The sequence below is a fragment of the Narcine bancroftii genome, chromosome 2, assembly GCF_036971445.1.
Source record: "Narcine bancroftii isolate sNarBan1 chromosome 2, sNarBan1.hap1, whole genome shotgun sequence".
In the NCBI taxonomy this organism is placed as follows: Eukaryota; Metazoa; Chordata; class Chondrichthyes; order Torpediniformes; family Narcinidae; genus Narcine; species Narcine bancroftii.
The window spans coordinates 216,474,025-216,497,096 of record NC_091470.1 but is presented as its reverse complement, the minus strand read 5'-3'; the positions used below and the strand labels follow the sequence as shown (position 1 = coordinate 216,497,096).

The window sequence follows — 23,072 nt, the reverse complement described above, 5'->3', positions numbered from 1 at the left end:
GGGTTTTACTGTATTTACTTAATAACAATGCCGTGCTGTTTGTCAATTGCAGCAACTTGCCAAGGAGCAAGAAGCAGTACGACAGGGTGTGAAAGGACAGCTCGATATTAACTGGATCAAAGCCGATGTCGAAGAAAAAGAGTTTAAGAACCAGTTGGAAATGGACCAACATCCAGATGTTGAGGAATATAAGGTGAAGCATGAACATTAGACAATGAGATTCTGGAAACATGCATTGTATGCAGTTCCTTGTAAATTTTAGGCACATGCTCACAGTAAATGCCCCCTTCACAAAGAGATCCATACCTCATCAAATGCTTGCATCTATATGCATTCCTCGATTAATAAGCATCATTCTATCATCAGAATTTGTCATGACATGATCAAGTCATGAAATTTGGTATTTGTGGCAGCATCATAGAGCAAACCTTCATATTATAAACATCTTACAACATTACTATAAAAAATAAAAATAATAGTGCATGAAAAGTAGGGCAGTTAAAAGTAAGAAGCTGTCCTTGAGCCATTGAGTGCTCGTCTTTAGGCTCCTGTACCTTTATCCTGATGGTAGCAGAGTGAAGAGGGCATGACCTGGGTGGTGGTGGGGGAAGGGGGTGTGTCTTTGAAGATAGAGGCTGCTTTTTTAAGACAGTGCCTTATGTAGATGTCCTCGATGGAATGAGGTCCAGTGTCTATGGAGTTTATTCTTGTCCTGAGAGTTGGCGCCTCCATACCAGGCAGTGATGCAACCTGCCAGAATGCTCTCCATGGTGTTTACGAGAGTCTTTGGTGACATACCGAATCTCCTCCGACATCTCACCAAGTACAGCCGCCTTTGTGATTCATACACATGGAGACTCTAGGATAGATCCTCGGATATGTTGACATCCAGAAATTTGAAGTTCTTGACCCTCGAATGAGGACCGGGTCATGTTCTCCTGACTTCCACAATCATCTCCTTGGATTTGTTGACTGCAAGGTTATTGTCGTTACACCATTCAACTAGCTGATCTAGCTCTCTCCTGTACACTTTCTAATTTCTGTTTATGATACTGGCGACAACTGTGGTGTCACTGGCAAGCTTGTAGATAGCATTGGAATTGGGCCTGTTCATGTGTTCTCTTCAATCATAAAGAAGTCATCAGCTTTCTTGAGTTATTAATTTTAATTTGGATTTCTATAGGATCAAGGTTCTTCAAGCCTAAATATTGTACACAGAGACTGGTGGGTGCCTGGGAAGGCCTTCCAAGGGTAGTGGTGGAAGCAGACACAATAGTAGCGTTTAAGAGGCTTCTAAATAGACATGTAAATATGCAGGGAATTCCATTGAGTGCAAACAGAGAATTTTAGTTTGATTTGGACCTCATGTTCAGCACAAACTTGTGGGCCTGTTGCTGTACCATTATATGTTCGACCCAGTGTGGCTGCAGTAGCTTTCATAATGAATGGGAGACGGTTTTCACTCACAGATGTTTTGAAGCCCTATGATGATGCTTTAGACCCAGAGAGGATATGACCACTAATGTGAATTTGTTGCTTTCCTGGTCAGAATACAATAGGGGAGCTGGCTGGGATCAATCAGCTCACTAACAACAAGGACTGGCAATCACAGATGCTGAACAGGCAAAGGGAATACAGTTTAGACTGGAAGAAATCCGAAGCTGAGATGTCACGCCTTGCCAGTGAGAGTAAGAAAAATGAGGCCAGGCTGTTGGATATGATGAATGAACTTGAAGATAAGCAGGTAATGTCAACTGTAAAGGTGGAGGAATCTTGTCAAATGGACTCCTGTTTACCAGTGTAACTACATCCTCTTGTCCCTTTCGCCTCTCCTCCCATGTACTAGTGAGAAAAATCTCCTGTTCAAAGATGATTTGAACACATTGCTTGGTAACAAATGGTTAAAAAATTTTGGAATTTGAGATGGTGTTGACAAATGACAGATTATTAGGAGTTTGACAGCTGGATTTTCTATCTGAATTTCTAATACAGATCTGAAATATTTGAAAGTTTTCATGTTAACGAGCAAGATGTAGCTATCTTTCGCAATTCTGCACCATTGTTCATTCCACATGTTGTTTTCAAGTTTTTATTTGGTTCCCAGCTTTAGAAGAGTCTCATAACAAATATTTTCAATTTCATACTCCATCTTTATGGTGAATTGAAACAGTACAGAAGAAGGCCATTCAGCCAGTCATGCCTCTGCTGGCTTGTTCAATGCAATTATAGACATAGAGTGTGGAAACAGGCCCTTCGGCCTAACTTGCCCATGCTGACCAAAATGTCCCACTAGTCCCATTGCCTGTGTTTGGCCCCTATCCCTCTAAACCAGTGGTTCTCAATCTTTTTCTTTCCACTCACATACTACTTTAAATATTCCCTATGCCATTGATGCTCTGTGATTAATGCTTAAGGTGGTATGTGGGTGGAAAGAAAAAGTTTGAGAATCACTGTTTTAATCGTACCCCATTGACTCGTTATGTGCACGGTTTCATAACTCCAAAGGAAATGGGCCAATGATCATTTTTCTAGAGCAGTGATTCTCAACCTTCCCTTCCCACTCACATACCACCTTAAGCATTCCTTACTAATCACAAAGCTCCGATGGCATAGAGATTACTTAAAGTGGTATGTGAGTAGAAAGAAAAAGGTTGAGAACCACTGCTCAAAACCCACCCCATCCATGTATTCATCCAATTTTTTTTCTTAAATGCTGCATTAGTACCTGCCTCAATCACCTCCAGCTGCAGCACTATTCCCTCTATGCGCGAGTCCACATTTTGGAACCAGTGCACAGAGGAAATTAATGTGCACACAAAAAGTTAGTTACCTAAAATAATATAGTAATTAATAATTATATTTATTGAAAATAACACTTAGCTAACTGTATCTGTTAACTAGTCAGTTAAACAAGAAGTTAATCATGCTTATATTACATTAAAACATGCCAATACAGTTTGATTTGCCAAAATTATCTTGAACCAATTTCAAGTTTACATTTGCACAAGCATTCAGTGCGCCCATACTTTTGTCACAGGAAAAAAAACTTACACAACATAAGATTTTTCACACACACTAACTACTAAAAATTAGAGGGAACATTGTCCAGCAGCCTGTTCCACATACTTGCATCCTCTGGTTACCAATTTTCCCCTCCTCTGGGCAAAAAAATCTGCGTCCATCCGATTTCTTCCTCTTATTATATTGGACCCCTCTGTGAGATTACCCCCCCCCGCCACCCTCCTGTGCTCCAAAGAATGAAGTCCTTTCCTGCTCAACCTTCCCTATAGACCTGAGTCCCAAACAACATTTTGGTAAATCTCCTCTGTGCCCTCTCCAGTTTGACAACATCTTTCCTGTCGCATGGTGACCAAAACTGAATACGTTACTCTCAATTGGGCCACAATCACGTTTTACTGTTGCTGCCACATCGAGTCCACGCTGCTGAAGATCCAGCTGCGCTAGATGGGTCACGTCTCCAGAATGGAGGACCATCGCCTTCCCAAGATCGTGTTATATGGCGAGCTCTCCACTGGCCACCGTGACAGAGGTGCACCAAAGAAAAGGTACAAGGACTGCCTAAAGAAATCTCTTGGTGCCTGCCACATTGACCACCGCCAGTGGGCTGATAACGCCTCAAACCGTGCATCTTGGCGCCTCACAGTTTGGCGGGCAGCAACCTCCTTTGAAGAAGACCGCAGAGCCCACCTCACTGACAAAAGGCAAAGGAGGAAAAACCCAACACCCAACCCCAACCCACCAATTTTCCCCTGCAACCGCTGCAAACGTGTCTGCCTGTCCCGCATCGGACTTGTCGGCCACAAACGAGCCTGCAGCTGACGTGGACTTTTTACCCCCTCCATAAATCTTCGTCCGCGAAGCCAAGCCAAAGAAGAACCTCCTAACCTCTGTAATCATTACTCTTCCCTTTCCCATCATTTTTAAATCTTTTTATGTACTAATTCTGCTCCCTTTTAGAAGATCGTCGATCAAATTGCTTTGGCCACTCAGTCAGATTTTTTTTTCCAGACCATAGTAACATCTCACCCAGAGTGTGATATATAGAATTGGCTACAATACTGCAGCTCAGGTGTAACCTGTGCTTTATTACTTGATTCTTAAATTTTTACATTTAGACATACAGCATGGTTAGACACACGAGTCCATGTGCCCAATTAATCTACACCCCGAGTACATTTCGAACATATTGATTTTCAGAATCTGTAGATAGAGGAAAGGTGGAGTTAGAGTCACAGGGTGTGTGTCCATGCAGAGAGGTTACCTCTTGCACAAGGTACCTGTGAGCATTTGTATAATCTCTCATCAACAACTGGGTTCCACTCACATTATTTTTAACCACAACTGCTTAGGCAAGTAATTCTGAGGTATTTCTTTAGCAATTCACAATTTATTGCTGATCTTTTGTTCAAGTAATGAGACTAACATTGAAAACCTGAAATGTTGATATTGAAGTTGTTTCCATGAGAAAACAAAATCCTGTAACTGATCAATGCAGGACATCTTTAGCATGTGAAACGTACTGTATCATTGCATTGTAGCTGGAGCTGTGCTTCTTATCAAGTTTCCCAAGCCTGCAAGTACTTTACACAATGCGTAACCTTTGGGCACCCAACCTATGACACAGAGGAAGGGGGTAATTTATGGACTATAGAGTTTCAGATGCCAAACTGCTGAATTTTTATTTTCACCTCTCCTCTATGTATGGATCCTGATACAAAACTTAAAATCGCTGGTTAGGTCTAAGCTTGAGGCCAAATCTAGGGAGGAAAAAGTGTACACAAATTGTTCAGCTTGTGCAAGACATTGTGCCTTTTCTGCAGATTCATTTCTAAAGATTTTTGTGGCCTCAAATTAAGGGGTGAGGGCTCAGTTTATCTTTTTTAAATACCGCACAATAATAGGCCCTTGACCCCAACAAACCCGTGCTGCCCAATTTTACCCAATTGGCCTACAATTTGATGATGGGAGGAGACCAAAGCCCACGAGGAATACCCACAAAGAATATACCAACCCTTTAGAGACAGTGTGGGAGTCAAACCCTGGTCCTGATCGCTGACACTGTAACAGTGTTGTGCTAACCGTGCTGCCTTTCACTCAGGCTCTGCTCTGAAAGTCATTGAAATGCTGTTTCCTTATACAGTGGACGGAGTTTGCTGCAAAAACCTGTCAGCAAGGGGAAGACAGTGGTGCAGCTTGGAGGCGGCAAATGTTACCAGATGGAGGAGACGAAGTCTCAGAATTCAGTGATCACCATCATCCATTTGGTAAACATCCAAGACCTTTCCCAATGTTAATGGAAACAGTTTTATGCCAGAAATTCACGGGTTATATGTGGAGGGCAACACTTGGAATGGTAACCTTTCAGTGGGGCTGGTGTATTGAAGAATGTGAAGTCAGAAAGAGGGGCTGAAACACAGAAGTCTGCAGATGCTGCCATTGTAGTAAAAACACACAGAGATCCTGAAGGAGTTCAGCCAGTCTTGCAGCATCTGCAGGAGGTAAAGGTATACTACTGATGTTTCAGGCCTGAGCCCTTCTTCGATCTACGCAAAAAACAAGAAGGCATCTGGATAAAAATTGGAGAGAGATGGAAGAATGAGAGGGGCAAGAGTCTAGACCAACAGACAAAAGATGTTAATTGGATGTGATAAGATGAAAGGTGAGAATTGATTTTGGTTCTGTGAAAGGAGACAGAGTTGGGGGAAAGGTGACGGGGATAGACCAACTGGTTGATTTCAAGATCTCAAATGGGCTGCTTTCACAATGGTGGCAGTCACCACTTGTGGCCTAAATCAATTCCATATTTACCTACATCTTTGATAAAACGTTGGTTTACTATTGAAGAGAATGTGAACCATGTGTAGGCGGAGAGATTCCAGCAAGGAGCAGAGGAAGAGGTAAATTTATCGACTACAGAGTTTCAGATACATATTTTCTTCAGTATGGCACAAGAAGATTTTCTACCTGTGGTGAACCAGAGTGAGGACCAGTGTAAATAGATTCAATATTCAATTTAAGATGTACTCAGGACACACAGGATTCTTTCCTTTCGAATTCCCTGCAAAGGTGAACAAAAAAGTCACTGAGCAATCCAGCATCATTATTAAAGCAAGAAAGAGAAGCAAAAGAGATAGTTGCTTCGGAGACTGAAGTGGCTCTCAATCCCTGCACCTCCTCTATCTGGTTCGTGTCCCCATAACCTATGTAGTCATGTGGTACAGTGGTGAACAATGTCTTTTTTTCAACAGACTGTGATACTAACACAGAATAGAGGGAGACCATTTTGCCTACTTCAATCCTGCTTTCTCACAGTTCAGTCATTGGATGGAGATTAATGAATGTCTGCCTCTGTCACAATGGGACAGCTGTTGGGAAAATGTTACAAAAGTGAAGCAAAACAGAGTGTGGCACTTTGCTCTTAATTAGCGAGCAATGTTCTCCTTAATTTAAATTTAGACATACAGCACAGTAACAAGCCTTTCCTGCCCAAATACACCAAATTAACCTTCAACCCCTGTTTTTCAAGGGTCAGAGGAAACCCTAATCCTAACCCTAATGTGCCCAGAGGAAACCCACTCAGACAGTGGGGGATTCAATACCAAGTCGCTGGTGCTGTAATGCCATTCCGCTAACTGCGCTGCCCATCTTATGTGATGACTTTACTCCTAGAACAATTGAATTCTGTTGCAATGTTTTCTCTATTCTTTTTCAGTGAGGCTTTATGACTCAAGAACTAACTGTCCAACAAAGCAAGAACGAGATCTCACGTTGGGCAGTAGGGACCAAAGGCCAACCAGTCTGTGTTTGAATGACATATCGTTTGACTCTTCTGTTCAGTGTAAGTATGCATGAAAGTTACCTGCTCACAGCCACAAATAGTTTTCTCAATGCCTTTGCAGCCATCTGTTTTTGCACACATGAGTTTTGACCTTTCTGAAATGATGTGTACCAGTTGTGTGTGATCTAAAAGTTTGTTATGTGTGATTTCTACAGCAGGTGCATCTTGAAGCCCCTGTTCCTCTCCTCTGTCACCTATCACCATGTTGATTCTGCTGCTTCATTAACCAAGATTTACCATTGTTGTATAATGCAGGTTTAATCAAATAAACATTCACTGCCTAAAGTTAATATAAATAGACTCTAGATGAAAGGTAAACAAGCTCTTGCTGAACTTCCCTCAGCCATATAAGCTGATATTGAAGACATTGCACAGTCGTAAGCAAGTGAAATAATTTTCTGACAAAATTCAGTCGATACATTTTATGAATTATTCCTTGTGGAGAAAATTCACTGCTTAGAGTATTTCATTTTGTATAAATTACAGTGAAGTGGGAAGGAGGAATGTACAGGCATACCCTGCTATACAAAACTAGAGCATTCTTATGAAACTTTTGTAAGCCGAAATGGCATAAAGTGAAGACCCATTCACTACTATTGAAGGCTATTTTCGTAAAAACGAAAACCCATTCAAATCCTTTCGTAAAAGTGAAGACAGGTTTCTTCGTAAAAGTGAATTTAAGTATTCATAAAACAGGGTATACCTGCATATGATCAGAAATCTCCACGCTTCAAACTTAAAAAATGTCCTGTTTTCCTTCATCTAATTGGAAGCTCCTTACCTTATTCTTCAGCCTCCCAACATGAGACAGGTGACAGTCTTTCCATCTCTTTTTCTAGTTAGTCACGCAGGGTTGGCTCTTCAGCCCATCTTGCCCACACCACCTCGAATATCCAACTCATACTATTCCCACCTATCTGCATTTGGTCCATAACTGTCTAACCCCATGCTATCCATGTATCCATCCAATTCATTTTGCACCTTTTAGTCCACTTTTTCTTTGCCTGTTTCAGTCCCATCTAATTACATTTTTAATTAATATTCCAAATTAAATTTTAAAATATTACATTTGTCCATTTCTCTTATGAATGTTAATATAATTCTAAATGGTGACGCTACTGGAGCTGCTGTTACAGCAGTGCTGCCACTGCTGCGTACCAGGGAAACAGGAGCAGAGATACAGCGCCGCTCCGTAGGGTCCAACTACCTGGTTCTAATGTCAACAGCTTTATCTAGGCATTGAACAGCCGGTAGAAGGAGCCAAAGTGTTTTTAATTAAAATCCTGCACCTATGGAGATCTGTCCCCAAGATGGCAGTAGCTCTGCAGCAAAGCAGCCACAAAGGGTTGCAGAGTCTGAGGGAGCAGCGGACAGGCACAGGGCACCAGAAACAGGGAGAACACTTCCCCTGTTGAGAAGAAGCATGGAAGACAGCACTGCAGGGCATTAACCATGGCTGTGGGCTGCTAGGAACTTGTGGCCAAGCGACCTGCATGGGCTGCGGGCTGTTGGAGACTGCCTCATGGGAATCAGGCATTGAAACCGGGATTCGAGAGGGTAAGAGGGCTTCCTAATCATATCAGAGACTTGGATCTGGAGCCAATGGATCGAACAGGTGTGCGGCTGCAGGAGTGCTGGAAGGGACTTTTGCTTCTCTTTCTGTAAGGGAATCAGGCAATAGTAATGGTGACACTTTGAATGCTTTGCAGCAGGCAAAATAAAATTTCATGTCATATTACATTTTCTGTATTATTAAGGAGTCTTGTAACTAAGTTCCACATATCTGCTTTTATGTTGGAATGTTCAAAAACACTTGGTGAAAGATGTACTACTTTTGAAAGTCACTACTACTGTAAAGTAGGATCCAAGGCAGTTCTGTTCTTACCTTTATCTATCTGGAATATTTGGCCATCGATACTTTAAAAATTTGCTGAGATGAAAATAATTGCTGAAGTTTTAATGCTTTATTTCATTACCACGGGAGTACAACATGGTTTACTCTGTGAGAACCCAGTCTTTGTTTAGGGATCCCCCTCTTTATCCCATCCTCATGCTCTTCTCAAAATATTCCTCGTTTGTCTTCCTTTGTACACCTTCATGAACTTTCTGACCCCAGCAATTTGTTTTTTTTTAAACCGTAGTGTCTTTAGACAGAGGAAGAATGGATCTCGAAAGAAAGGAGCATGAATTAATGGCTGGGGTACGAGAGTTAAGACAAAAGCTGGCAACACGAGCTCGTCGGAGATACTCACCCAACTCCATCCCAGACAGTACAACGTTGAACTGTCGTGTTACTGAATAATAAAGACAGAAAATCCTAAAACACAGCAGGTCAGGTAGAATCTACTCAAGAGAAACAAAGTTTAATGTTTCAGGTCAAAGTCCCTTTATTGGATGTAAAGTATCTGCAGCATTACAATTTTCATGTTACTTAATAACTTGAGTTACAAAATTGTTCATTTATTGACGTTTTAAAAATACTTATATCGATGGCCCTTTTGTTTTTATCTGATTTGTACAGATTTAAATTAGATTTTGTGGCTATGAATTATTGAAATGTGCACATCATGTAATTTGTAGAGAATATGGGAAATTTTTAAAGTTGCCTCTTTCTGAAATATTTGTACTTTAATGTCCTCATCCTTTCATCCTATTATCCCACTGGAAGGGATTTCAGTGAGACGCAGTTTAGGGCTCAATTGGCTAAGCAGCAACGATGAGAGTTGTGTAATCTCGGGACTCAGCACCACACCTGTTGGGTCAGGGGTAAAATGGCCACATTGAGTTGATTGTGAAGAGATTTTAAATAAAGAACATGGCACATGTCACTTTTTGTTTGAGAAAAATTTACCTGCATAGGACATCACAGGGATGTTGTTGAAATGTCAGCCTCTGTAGTGGATAGAAGTGAGAAATCTTGTTGAACTTCAGAATTGAAACTTCTATGCTCCATTTTTTCACAGCAGTGAAGGAGGCTGGTACATCATCTATAGCACCCTCTCTCTCTCTCTCTCTCTCTCTCTCTCTCTCCCTCCCCCCACTTTCTTTCCCCTCTCTCTCTCCTCACTCTTGCTACATTCCTTTCTTTATTTAGCCTCTCTTGTGCCTCTTGTGAGTTTGATGCACAACTGCCCTTAATCCCCTCTCCGCTTCACAGAAGAGGTCATGGTGCTCATCATCATTGCCAGACAGAGTTGAAGGCAGATGAGAAACCACACCCTCCTTATGTTGTCATCCTGTCCTCCATATGGTTCTCAGGTCCTCTTCATCTTGGAGGGAAGGGCAAGTGGATGTTTTTCTTGTAGCCTTTTGTCATCTCCCTAAAATTAAACCAAAGGCTGACCTAATGATAGTCTTCAATATAATGTCAAATATTTTAAAAATCCAACATTCCATTGTATGGCCTATTCCTGAACCTTGAGAGCATGCATTAGTACAGAGAAGGTAGGGCATAAATACAGGGTGAAATTTTTACTTTAAGGAGATGTCAGCTCACTAGCCTTCTGCTCTGCGGTACATTACCTGGAAACAAGAACACATCGACCCCAGTCCTCAATCAGTGTGGATTGCCAATAACACCACTTATTCTCTGACCATCAACGTGATGACACCAAGGCTGTGTGCTTCTTCCCCTGCCCTAAACCTTGCAGGCTCATGACTGCATCGCCAAATTCAGCTCTGATGCAATCGACAAATTTGCTGAAGACATCACTGTTGTTGGCTGAATAATTGGAAATGATGTGTCAGAATACAGGATGGAAGTCGGATGGGTGGTCCGAGAACAACAAAATTGCCAAGGAGCTGATTGTCACTTTGAGAAGGAGAGGCTGAGGGGATCGCACTCCTGTCCACAATACTGAGACCAAGGTGGAAAGAGTTAGTACTTTCAACTTCTCAGGAGTCCACATATCAGACGATCTCTCCTAGAGCCAGAATATCGAGGTAACCTCGAAGAAGCGCAGGACGGGAGCAGCTCTGCTCAAGCTACAGAAGGTGGTGAATGCATTTCAGAACCTCACACAAACCTCCCTCCCCTCCACAGGCGCCAACTACATCACCTGCAGCCAAGGAAAGGCAGCCAACACACTGATGGACCCATCACTCCAGACACCTCTCTCTCCACATCGGGAGAAGGCTTAAGAGTGTGAAAACACGCACCAGCAGGCTTGAAGTGCCCTCCCCGTTGCCACCTGTCTCCTGAATGAACCCCACCACAGTGTTCCCTCTCTGCCCTTGCTAAGTGGTAATTGGTCTTCTGTTTAGTGGTAATACTGTACTCCATAAATTGTGCTCCATAGATAACTTGTTGGACTGTTCATAGAACAACCCTTCTCAACATGCTTAGTATTATGTGAGAAATAAACTTGAAACAGAAATGTATGCAGAATATCTAAAGATAAAGGAGAGCTGATTTGAAGGAGAGCAGAAATCAGAGAATCGCAAGATGCAGTTACTGAGATTTGGTGGAATGAGAATTTAGAAAGATTTGAAAGCAAGGAATTTTTAAATTGGTATGTTGTTTTCCCACAAGACCTTAGATTAACACACAAGGCATAATTATAATTCTAAAGATACATAATTCCCTGAAAGTGGTGTCACAGAGAGACAGTGTTGTGCAGAAAGCTTTGGGATCTTGGCCTTCATAAATCAAAGTTTAGGAGTTGGGATGTTATGGTGAGGTTGTATAAGACATTGGTGAAGCCAAATTTGGAGTATTATGTGTAGTTCTGCTTGCCAAACTACAGGAAGAATATCAGTAAGATTGAAAGGGCAGAGAAGATTTAGTAGGATGTTTCCAGGTCTTCAGGAGTTGTGGTACAGGGCAAGATTAAACAGGTTAGGACTTTATTCCTTGGAGTAAAGAAGAATGAGGGGAGATTTGATGGAGGTTTACAAGATTGAGAGGTGTAGACAGAGAAAATGCAAGTAGCCTCTTTCCACTTAGATTAGGAAAGAAAAATACAAGAGGACGTGGGTTTAGGGTGAAAGGGCAAAGATTTTGGGGGAACTTCTTCACTCAGAGAGTGGTGGGAGAGTGGAATGAGCTGCCATCTGATGTACTAAATGCGGGCTCACTCTAAGTTTTAAGAATAAATTGGATTGAAACATGTATGGGAGAGATCTGGAGATGGGATGGGTATAGGTCAATGCGACTAGTGGAAAGATGTTTTGGCACAGACTAGAAGGGCTGAATGGCCTGTTTTCTGTGCTGTAGTGTTTTATGGTTCTATAGCAGTGGAACTCAGTGTTGTCAGCATCTGGATGTACATTTATATATGGAGTATTTTTATCGCTTTTGATATTCACATCCACAATATTTCCCTGTTAACAGCACACCAGAAGAGACCTTTGAGATTCATTGCTCAGACATTTACACATTGTGGCCCAATTCCTGAAGATGGACTTTCCTATCAAGTTTCTGTCACCACCTTTGTTTATCAATGCATGGCAATGTACATCTGAATGCAATGCATGTTTCTAACACTTGGTGGGGAGAGAAGAATTGCCCAGGTGAGATGCTAGGAGACCATTTCTTCCATCAGGAGAACACGGAGCTGGGAGATAGGTGCTCAGCTTGGAGCCCAACCATATCGAAGTCTCTTGGCAAGAAAATTGTGACTCTGGAACTCTGTGCTGCAAGTCACATGCTTAGTTCCTGAGTTTATTTGATACTGAATGGTTTTTTTAATAATTTTTAATTTTTCACACTGAACCGTAACCAAAATATGTACAAATGTTTCTCATTAAATATACACAGTGGCATTTTCTCCCTTTTTTCCCCCTTTCCCAATACTGAATGTGTTGAAGTTGAATGGAGGTCCAGGGCTGTTAGGATGAGGTGTTACAAGATTTGGATCCATCTTATTGAATGTTGGCCAGGCTCCAGGGGCTGTATTGTGTTTTGCATTTGCTCTTGAACCTAGGTCTGTGATTGCTGAAAAATACCTTGCCTTGTTACTGGGAGATTCTCCACTCTCTGTAAGTCAACATACTATAAATGGGAGATTGAACTTGGTGTCCACACACACACATTTCTAAAGAACCCCTGGCTAACTGAAAGGTCAAAAAGGTGTATAATTCTACTACAAATCAGTGTAACGGCTTTGACAAGAGTATTGTGGATAGTTCTAGGCACCAATTTTTGGAAAATTTCACTTCTGGCCCACAAGCCCATGCTGCCCAATTGCACCCACTTATATTTTTGGAAGGTGGGAGGAAACCAGGGCCCCTAGAGGAAACCCACGCAGACACAGAGAGAATGCACAAATTCCTTACAAGCAGCTCAGGATCCGAACCCCAGTCTCAGCCTCTACGCTAACTAAGATCTCAGGGCCTTCATAAACCTTGTGTCCTCCTTCTAGATGCTACTGCAGAGTTTTGTTATGAGAAGGAATGGTAGGCAAAAGTTTTCACCTGGAAAGGTCACCACATTTCTGAGGGATGACCCTATGAAGAGATGTTATTTCAACTGGTGAGAGAATGAACAGAGATCTTGAGTGCAGCAAGAAGCAGTTCTAATCTTGTTGGGATTGGAATGATGGGGGTTGTTTTGAGAAAAGCATGTTTTAGAATCCGTGGTTTTCAACCTTTTTCTTTCCACTCACATACCACTTTCCCTATGCCAACTCTATGATTAGTAAAGGATTGCTTAAGGTGGGATGTGAGAGGGAAGGGAAGGTTGAGAATCACTGCTCTAGACCCAATTGTTACTGAAATATTTTGCATGAGAAAAATTGTCATTGGCCCATTTCCTTTGGAGTTATGAATCCGTGCACATAACGAGTCAATTAGGGACGATTAAAACACCCACATCCCACCTTAAGCAATCCCTTACTAATCACAGAGGGATAGGCATTACTTAAAGTGGTATGTGAGTGGGAAGAAAAAGGTTGAAAACCACTGGTTTAGAAGATCATGAAGGAACTCAGGGCATTCCAGCCTGAAATCAGATGGATGAGTCTTAGAAAGAAGCCAGAGCTAGTAATGTGAATGGGCTGTATGATAAGGTTACCTCCAAGAGCAGTACACCAATTCGCTGTGTTAAAATTAACGATGTATTCTGATGACAAATTAGATCCATTTCCATCTACCGTCAGTTTAAAAGATGTAAGTGGTTTGTTTTACTTTTGGGGGAGTGGGGGGGGGAACCAGAGCTGCTGTAACATCAACGCTGCCACTGCTGCAGACCTGCGGAGGGCGAGGAGATGAGACACAGTGCTGCTCAGTGGGGTTCTACCACCCAGTCCAACTACCGACAGCTGCCGTCCCTGCAGGCGTTAAACGGCCTGTTAAAGGAGACAAAGGTAGTTTATTCTAAAATCCTGCAACCACGGCATCTGGACCCAAGATGGCAGTGCCTGTGTTCGGCAGCAGCCACGAGGTGTGACAGACCGGAGAAGTAGAAAAGTGGTGCATGGGGACCAGAAATCAGGGAAACCACACCCCCTCCCCCACCCACCCACCTCCGTTTGAGAAGGAGAAGCAGATGATCCGACAGGACAATGACCTGACTGAGTGGTTCTGTGGTTGAAGAACACAAGCAGGCTGGTGACACGACGTGAGGAACCCATGCTGTTGATGACTACAGTCAAAGGACTCGCACCAGGCTACAAACTGTGGGAGACTGGCTCAAGGGGTACCAGATATTGGAACAGGGATGCTAGAAGGTACCAAGGGTGCTGAAGGCTTCCTGCTTATGGCAGAGCTTTGGATCTGGAGCTTGGGTTGCTGATGGTTTGGTCTGAAGTCTGTCAGGTTGTGTCCATGGACACTCAGTGACTCTGGAGGTACTCTCTTGCTTCTCTTTCTCTGACTGTAAGGGACGACAGGCAATTTCTGCTGAGGGCGAATCTTTTCCTTATGGTAGAGTAAATTCATTTTTGTGTTGTATCACATCTGTTCTATTACATGACAACAAAGGAATTGTGTATCTTAGTTCCAATGACAGACAGGCACTCACCCACACACTCGCGCATAATTGGGGTTATGTTTAGAGTTAAATAAGAAATATTATTAATAAAAAATATTATCTTGAAGATAACATTGTCTTGGTTTATTTCTATTGCTGCTGGTCTGAGTAACAAAGCTATTTAATTTAGGTTTAACCATCACCTTCTCAAGAAATATTGATGCTCCTGGGCTGGGGGTGAATTAGCTTTGGCTAATTAGCATTGATCCCTTAAATGAGGAACATCAGTGAACTGTACTTGCAGCAATGAGTCCCCACATTGTTTTAACTCCAGTCACCATTCCAGTTTTTTTTAAAATTAGGATCTCTACATTTATATCTGGAGCAAATCCAAAACTTAACAGTGAGGGAGAGGTGATGAAGGTTGGAACCTTCTTGGGAGTCCATAATTCAGAAGACCTCTCATGAAGCCAGTACCTGAAGAAGGCACACCAACCCCTCTAATTTCTAAGGAGTTATATCACTGAATAATCTATCAAACTTCAACAGTGACACTGTGGAAAGTTTACTGACTGGTTGCATCACAGCCTGATTTGGGAGTTCGACTGCCAAGGAATACAGAAGGTAGCAAACGTAGCCAGGTCCGTCACAGGTTCTGACCTCCCATCATTGAAGTGATCTATGTGAGGTGTTGCCTCAAGAAGGGAGCCGAGGGAAGTCACGTGATGGAGTAGTGACCGGTAAGAAAATACCAGCCCTCTCCAGAAAAGTTAAAAAAAAGTAGAGAAAAAACAAAGACACTAACACAGAAACCATAACAAATTGAAAGTGAAAGTGTGGAGAAAATGGCAGCAAAGAAAGAAAAACCAAATACAACGGGAAGAAAAGAAGAAAGAAGGACGTCGGAAGAGGAAGGTGAAGGCCTTACCGGTATGAGGAAGCCTGCCATGAAAAGAGAAGCCAGCTCCCTGAGGTCAGTGGGAACCCCGAACTCAGGACTACAAAGATGGCTCACGGAGCCAAACAAAAGTGCGCAAATGCGCATGCGCGAGGAATCGTGCATGCACGATGCACAAGACAAAAACAACACCGACGGGAGGGGGGACCAGCTGAGGAGTAAATCTCCACAGCTGAAACAGACAAGTATAACACAACAGCAAGACTCTCAACAGGAAAACAGAAAATAACGGGAACAAGAAGGAAGAGAATTAAAAAAAGGAAATCAGAGAAAGAACAGATAACGAACCCAGAGGAAGACGACCAACACCAAGACACCTTTAATAAAAATAATAAAAACAAAAATACCCAACAAAATAAAATGAACAACCCAACAAGAAGATCAGAAGAGACAGAGGTAAAGGACACAGATCCTGGAGTGGACTCAGAAGAAGAGGAGGGAGAACATCAAACTCTACACAGAGATATGGAAGATGAAGGGAAGGGCAAGTATATGGATATATTTTTTTAAAGAATATATGGAATCAGTAAAAGAATGGCAGTCACAAGAATTCAATGAAATAAAAAAGAATAAAAAGTACAGAAGAAAAAAATGAATAGATTAGAGATGATCATGACAGATATAGGAAAAAGAGTAGAAAAGGTGGAAGAATGAGAAACAGCCATAGAAATGGAGGTAGATGACTTAAAAAAGAAATTAAAAGAATCTGATAAAAAAGTTAGAAACACAGGAGCTGTTAGCTCAGAAGATGGATATAATGGAAAACTATAATAGAAGAAACAATATAAAGATAGTGGGCCTTAAGGAAGATGAAGAAGGCAAAAATATGAAAGAATTTATAAAAGAATGGATCCCCAGGGTCCTAAGAAGGCCAGAATACAGGAAGAAATGGAAATAGAAAGGACTCACAGAACATTAGCCCCTAAACCACAACCACAACAAAAACCAAGATCCATTCTAGTAAAATTCCTAAGATATACAACAAGGAAAATATATTGGATAAGGCAATGAAGAAAATAAGACAAAAAACCACTGGAATACAAGGGTCAAAAAAAATTTTTCTATCCAGATACAAGTTTTGAACTCCTGAAGAAGAGGAAGGAGTTTAATGCAGCAAAAACGACCCTATGGAAAAAAGGTTATAAATTTATCCCGAGGCAGCAAAGCAAACTATTCTCGGATCTGGAAGAAGCACGAAAATTTGCAGAACAACTACAAAACAGACAGAGAGATGAAGAGATGTAACAAGAACAAAAATGACAACAAACTATATATATATTTTTTTAAATAGAGTATAAGTAAGAACTAAGAAGGGAAGAAAGGAAGTAAGGAGGGAATTAAGAGAGTGACCTTTGTTATATATGAAGATTAAAATCTTTTCTGGGGGGGCTGGGTGGGGAAGAATAACAGTCACTGCAAAATCAGTTGACGCTTGCAAGCGGATTCGCAAATCCAAATAGAGAGGGGAGATGTGGTTGCCCGACAAAGGACAAAGGGCAACTCAGAAAGGGGAAGGACTATTGGGGTTAAAGGAATTTTAGATATGAGAATAGTGGAAATATTTTGTTTTAGAAATGTTGTCTTATAATGTGTTCAAAAAAAGAAAGCAGAAATGGATAAGAAGGGAAGGTGGTGATGAGGAAACGGAAAGGAAAGATAAACAAAGTATGAAATGATTATGCTGAACTATATGACTTTAAATATTAATGGAATACATAACCAAATCAAAAGGAAGAAACTGTTAAATTTACTGAAAAAAGAAAAAATTGATATAGCATTCGTACAAGAAACACATCTAACTGAAGTGGAACACAAGAAATTAAAGAGAGAGTGGATAGGATATGTAACAGCAGCATCATATAATTCAAAAGCCAGAGGAGTAGCTATATTAATCAATAAAAATGTACCAATCAAAATAGAAGAGGAAATAATAGATCCAGCAGGGAGATATGTAATGATAAAATGTCAGATATATTCAGAATTTTGGAATTTACTCAATGTATACTAACCTAATGAAGAAGATCAAAAATTTATGCAAGATATCTTTTTGAAGATAGCAGATACGCAAGGGAACATACTAATAGGAGGGGATTTTAACCTTAATTTGGACTCAAACATGGATAAAACTGGGAAAAAAAACTAACGGAAAGAACAAAGTAACCAAATTTATAATTAAATCAATGCAAGAAATGCAACTTTTGGATATATGGAAGAAAAAAGGAATATTCATATTATTCGGGTAGACACAAAACATACTCAAGGATAGACCTATTCCTGTTATCAGCCCACATCCAAGGGAGAGTTAGGAAAACTGAATATAAAGCTAGACTATTATCGGATCACTCACCCCTGTTATTGGCAATAGAGCTAGAGGACATCCCATCAAGAATGTATAGATGGAGATTAAACTCCATGCTACTTAAAAGGCAGGATTTTAGAGAATTCATTGAACGACAAATTAAAATGTACTTTGAAATAAATACGGAATCAGTGAAAGATAAGTTTATAGTATGGGACGCAATGAAAGCGTTCATCAGAGGGCAAATAATAAGTTATGTAACTAAGATGAAGAAGGACTACAATCAGGAAACAGAACAGTGGGAAAGGGAAATAACAAATACAGAAAAAGAATTAGCAATAAAGGAAGATACAACTAAAAGAAGAGAATTGGCAGACAAAAAAATAAAATATGAAGCACTACAAACATATAAGGTGGAGAAGAACATAATGAAGACAAAACAGAAATATGAGCTAGGAGAAAAAACGCACAAAATTCTAGCGTGGCAGCTTAAGACAGAACAAACTAAAAGAATGGTATTGGCATTAAGGAAAAAGGACAAACAAATTACATATAATCCAACGGAGATCAATGAAAACTTCAGGGAATTCTATGAACAACTATATCAAACTGAAAACGAAGGGAAAGAAGACAAAATAGATGAATTTCTAACTAAAATTGAACCTCCGAAATTACAAACAGAGGACAAAATAAATTAATAAAACCATTTGAAATAGAAGAATTACAGATACTTGGGGTCACGATATTGTGGCAATTAGTGAGACCTGGCTACAAGAGGGGCAGGACTGGCAACTTAACGTTCCAAGATACATTTGTTTTAGATGTGATAGATCAGGGGGTAAAAAAGTGGGAGGAGTTGCTCTGCTTGTTAAGGAGGACATTACTGCCGTGAGGTGGCAAGATGGTCTGGAGGGATCGTCCAATGAGGCTGTTTGGGTGGAATTGAGAGGTGAAGGAGACATGAGGGTGCTAATAGGGGTGTATTCCAGACCACCAAATGGGTCAAGAAAACTCGAGGAACAAATGTGTAGAGAGATAATGTATATGTGTGTGAATCATAAGGTAGTGATGATGGGAGATTTTAACTTCCCTCACATTGATTGGGATACCCATACAGTTAGAGGGCTGGATGGGCTAGAGTTCGTTAAATGTGTTCACGATTGTTTTCTGAATCAATTAGTAGAAGAACCGACTCGGGACAGTGTAATACTGGATCTCCTGTAAGGGAACGAGCTAGTCAGGTATCAGACATTAATGTTGGAGATCCAATTGGGTCTAGTGATCATAATTCTGTTAGTTTTAAGGTAGTTTTATGGAGGAGCAAGGAGGGGCCTAAAGTTGAGGTTCTGGATTGGAGAAGAGCAAATTTCGAAGGGATTTGGGGAGTATTGAGTGGGACAGGATGTTTTCAGGTGAGGCTGTAAATGAGAAATGGAGGATATTCAAAAATGAAATTTTGAGGGTACAGAGTAGTTTTGTCCCAGTGAGGATCAAAGGAAAGGCTGGAAGTCATAAGGAGGCTTGGTTTTTGAGGAATATTGGAAATTTGGTTAGGAGAAAAAGGGAGGTGTACAAGAGGTATAAAGAACAGAGAGCTGACAATTTGAAGGAGGACTACAAGGAGTGTAGAAGGAATTTTAAGAAAAAAATTAGAAAGGCCAAAAAAAGGCACGAAGAGGCTTTGGCAGACAGAGTAAAAATAAATCCAAAGGGTTTCTATAAGTACATTAAAAGTAAAAGATTAGTGAGGGATAAAATTGGACCCCTTGTAGATAGTGAGGGTAGGCTGAATGAGAAGTCAGAGGAAATGGGGGAAATGGGGAAAGATTACCGTAGATTAAAAGGTGATTTAGGAAGGCTGGAGGTGTGGGCTGAGAAATGGCTGATGGAATTTAATACAGATAAGTGTGAGGTGTTACATTTTGGAAAGGCAAATCTAAATAGGTCATATGCATTAAATGGTAGGCTATTGAGATGTGCAGAGCAACAAAGGGATTTAGGAGTTGTGGTAAATAGTACCCTCAAGGCTGATACTCAGGTAGATGGTGTGGTGAAGAAGGCATTTGGAATGTTGGCCTTCATAAATCAGAGTATTGAATTCAAGAGTAGGGAGATTATGATGAAATTGTACAAGGCATTGGTGAGGCCAAATTTGGAGTACTGTGTACAGTTTTGGTCACCAAATTATAGGAAAGATATAAACAAAATAGGGAGAGTGCAGAGAAGGTTCACTAGAATGTTGACAAGATTTCAAGGTTTGAGTTACAGGGAAAGGTTGTGCAGACTGGGGCTTTTTTCTCTGGAGCGTAGAAGATTGAGAAGGGACTTGATAGAGGTGTTTAAGATTTTAAAAGGGACAGACAGAGTAAATGTGGATAGGCTTTTTCAATTAAGAAAGGGGGAGATTCAAACTAGAGGACATGGTTTAAGATTGAAGGGGGAAAATTATAAGGGGAACATGAGGGGAAATTTCTTTGCGCAGAGGGTGGTGGGGATGTGGAATGAGCTTCCGACGGATGTGGTCGAGGTGGGATCATTGGTTACATTTAAGGAAAGACTAGATAGTTACATGGATAGGAGAGGACTGGAGGGGTATGGACCGGGTGCTGATCAGTGGGACTAGGAGGATGGGGATTTGTTATGGCATGGACTAGTAAGGCCGAACTGGCCTGTTCTGTGCTATAAGTGGTTATATGGTTGTAGGAGATAATAAAAAAACTACTGAACAATAAAACACCAGGAGAGGATGGACTCCCAATAGAATTCTATAAAACATTTAAAGACTTATTAATTCCTCCCCTCCTGGAAGTAATCAACCAGATTAATAAAACACAAAACATACCAGATTCATGCAAAACAGCAATAATTACAGTAATACCAAAGACAGGGAAAGATCCACTAGCACCAGCATCATATAGACCAATATCTCTACTTCACACAGATTATAAGATAATAGCTAAACTATTAGCAAACAGATTGGCCGACTATGTACCAAAAATAGTAAATCTAGACCAAACTGGATTTATTAAAAAAAGACGAACAACGGACAAGATCTGTAAATTTATTAACTTAATTCATGCAGTAGAAGGAAATAAAACTCCAACAGTAGCGGTTGCTTTAGACGCAGAGAAAGCCTTTGACAGAGTACAATGGAATTATTTATTCAAAGTACTACAAAAATTCAGCCTTCCAGAGAAATATCTTAATTGGATTAAAGCATTATATAAGGGGCCATTGGCGAAAGTGACAGTAAATGGATATATATATCAAAACAATTTAACTCAAGCAGATCAACAAGGCAGGGATGTCCACTATCTCCCTCACTGTTCGCGTTAGCTATAGAACCACTAGCAGAACTGATAAGAACAGAAAATAAAATAAGAGGGATAAAAATAAAAGAAAAGGAATATAAAATCTGTCTATTTGCAGATTACGTTATAATATACTTAACAGAACCAGAAATATCAATAAAAGAATTACATAGAAATGGAATATGGAGAAGTATCGGGGTACAAGATCAACGCAAATAAAAGTGAAGCAATGCCAATGAATAATGCGGATTTCACAAAGTTTAAGAAAGAATCACCATTTAGATGGCAAACACAAGCAATGCGATACCTAGGTATACAACTAAATAAAAATCTCGGCTATCTACATAAACTAAATTGTCATCCATTAATGAAAAAAATTACAAGACGACTTAGAGCATTGGAAAGACTTACCACTAACACTGATAGGAAGGATAAACTGTATTAAAATGAACATTTTCCCAAGGATACAATACCTATTTCAGTCATTACCAATTCACCTAACAGAGAAATTCTTCAAGGAGCTAAAGAAAATAATAAGGAAATTCTTATGGAAAGGGGGAAACCAAGGATAGCACTAGATAAATTAACAGAATGGTACAAACAAGGAGGCTTACAACTACCAAACTTTAAGAATTATTATAGAGCCGCACAATTAAGATACCTATCAGATTTTTATCAAACAAGGGAAAAACCTGATTGGACCAGATTAGAACTAGATAAAATAGGGGAGAAGATACCTGAACATATACTATATAAATGGGATGAAAGATTGGTGCAACGTAGGGATTCACCGGTATTGCAACATCTGCTCAACATTTGGAAGAAGATTCACGTAGAAAGGAATAAAACAAATTACCAACTACCAAAACTAATATTGACATAAAATAACTAATCCCTTTCACAATAGATAACCTTTCCTTCAGCGAATGGGAGAGAAAAGGGATCAAAAGAATAGAAAATTGTTTTTCAGGAAATAAATTATTATCCTTTGAACAAATGAAGGATAAATATAATATAACTCACGATACAATGTTTGCATACATCAACTGAAAACCTCCTTGAAGGACAAATTGGGAAACAGTCTGAGGTTACCAGAAGGAAGCAATTTTGAATATGTGATTACAGACACAATGATAATTTAAAAATTTATAACAAACATGTACATCAAACTGCAAGAAAAGGAGAACGAGGAAACAAACGGTAAACCTAAACAAAAATGGGAACAAGATCTAAACATAAAGATAAAGGATGAAACATGTGAAAAGCTATTCTCCGGAACTATGAGAAATACAATAAACACAAGGTTACGCATGATTCAATATAACTGGATACACATGCTATACATCACACCTCAAAAGTTAAATAAATGGGACCCAACAATATCAGACAGATGTTTTCGCTGTAAAAAGGAAATGGGAACAACAATTCATGCAATTTGGACATGTGAGAAAGTGAAAAAATTTTGGGAAGATCTAAACCAGATATTAAATAAAATCACAAAAAGCAATATACCAAAAAACCCAGAGATCTTCCTCCTAAGTAATATAAGAAATAAAGAATTTGGACTCGATTTGGATGGAGCACAAAACAGATTTGTTATGATAGCCCTAGCTGTAGCAAAAAAATGTATTATGTCAACCTGGAAATTAGAAGACAACGTGAGAATACAACAATGGAACATAGAAATGAATAAATGTATTCCATTAGAAAAAATAACATATAATTTAAGAAATAAC

At 40.2% G+C, this 23,072-nt stretch overlaps 1 protein-coding gene across 6 annotated transcripts in view; it reads left to right on the top strand.

Moving 5' to 3' along the window:
- Positions 1-23,072, top strand: part of tbc1d31 (TBC1 domain family, member 31) — a 120,855-nt gene that overhangs the window by 74,627 nt on the left and 23,156 nt on the right. For 2 of the 6 annotated variants that reach the window (XM_069920280.1, XM_069920281.1), the window contains exons 18-22: positions 53-193; positions 1,550-1,744; positions 5,162-5,285; positions 6,734-6,859; positions 9,001-9,190. In XM_069920280.1, coding sequence (XP_069776381.1) covers positions 53-193; positions 1,550-1,744; positions 5,162-5,285; positions 6,734-6,859; positions 9,001-9,161 — 747 coding nt within the window. In that variant the 3' untranslated portion in view covers positions 9,162-9,190. Of the gene's footprint in view, positions 1-52; positions 194-1,549; positions 1,745-3,340; positions 3,551-5,161; positions 5,286-6,733; positions 6,860-9,000; positions 9,688-12,191; positions 14,859-23,072 lie in introns of those variants that run through there. The other 4 variants (XM_069920282.1, XM_069920278.1, XM_069920279.1 and 1 more) reach the window with 3 other exon arrangements.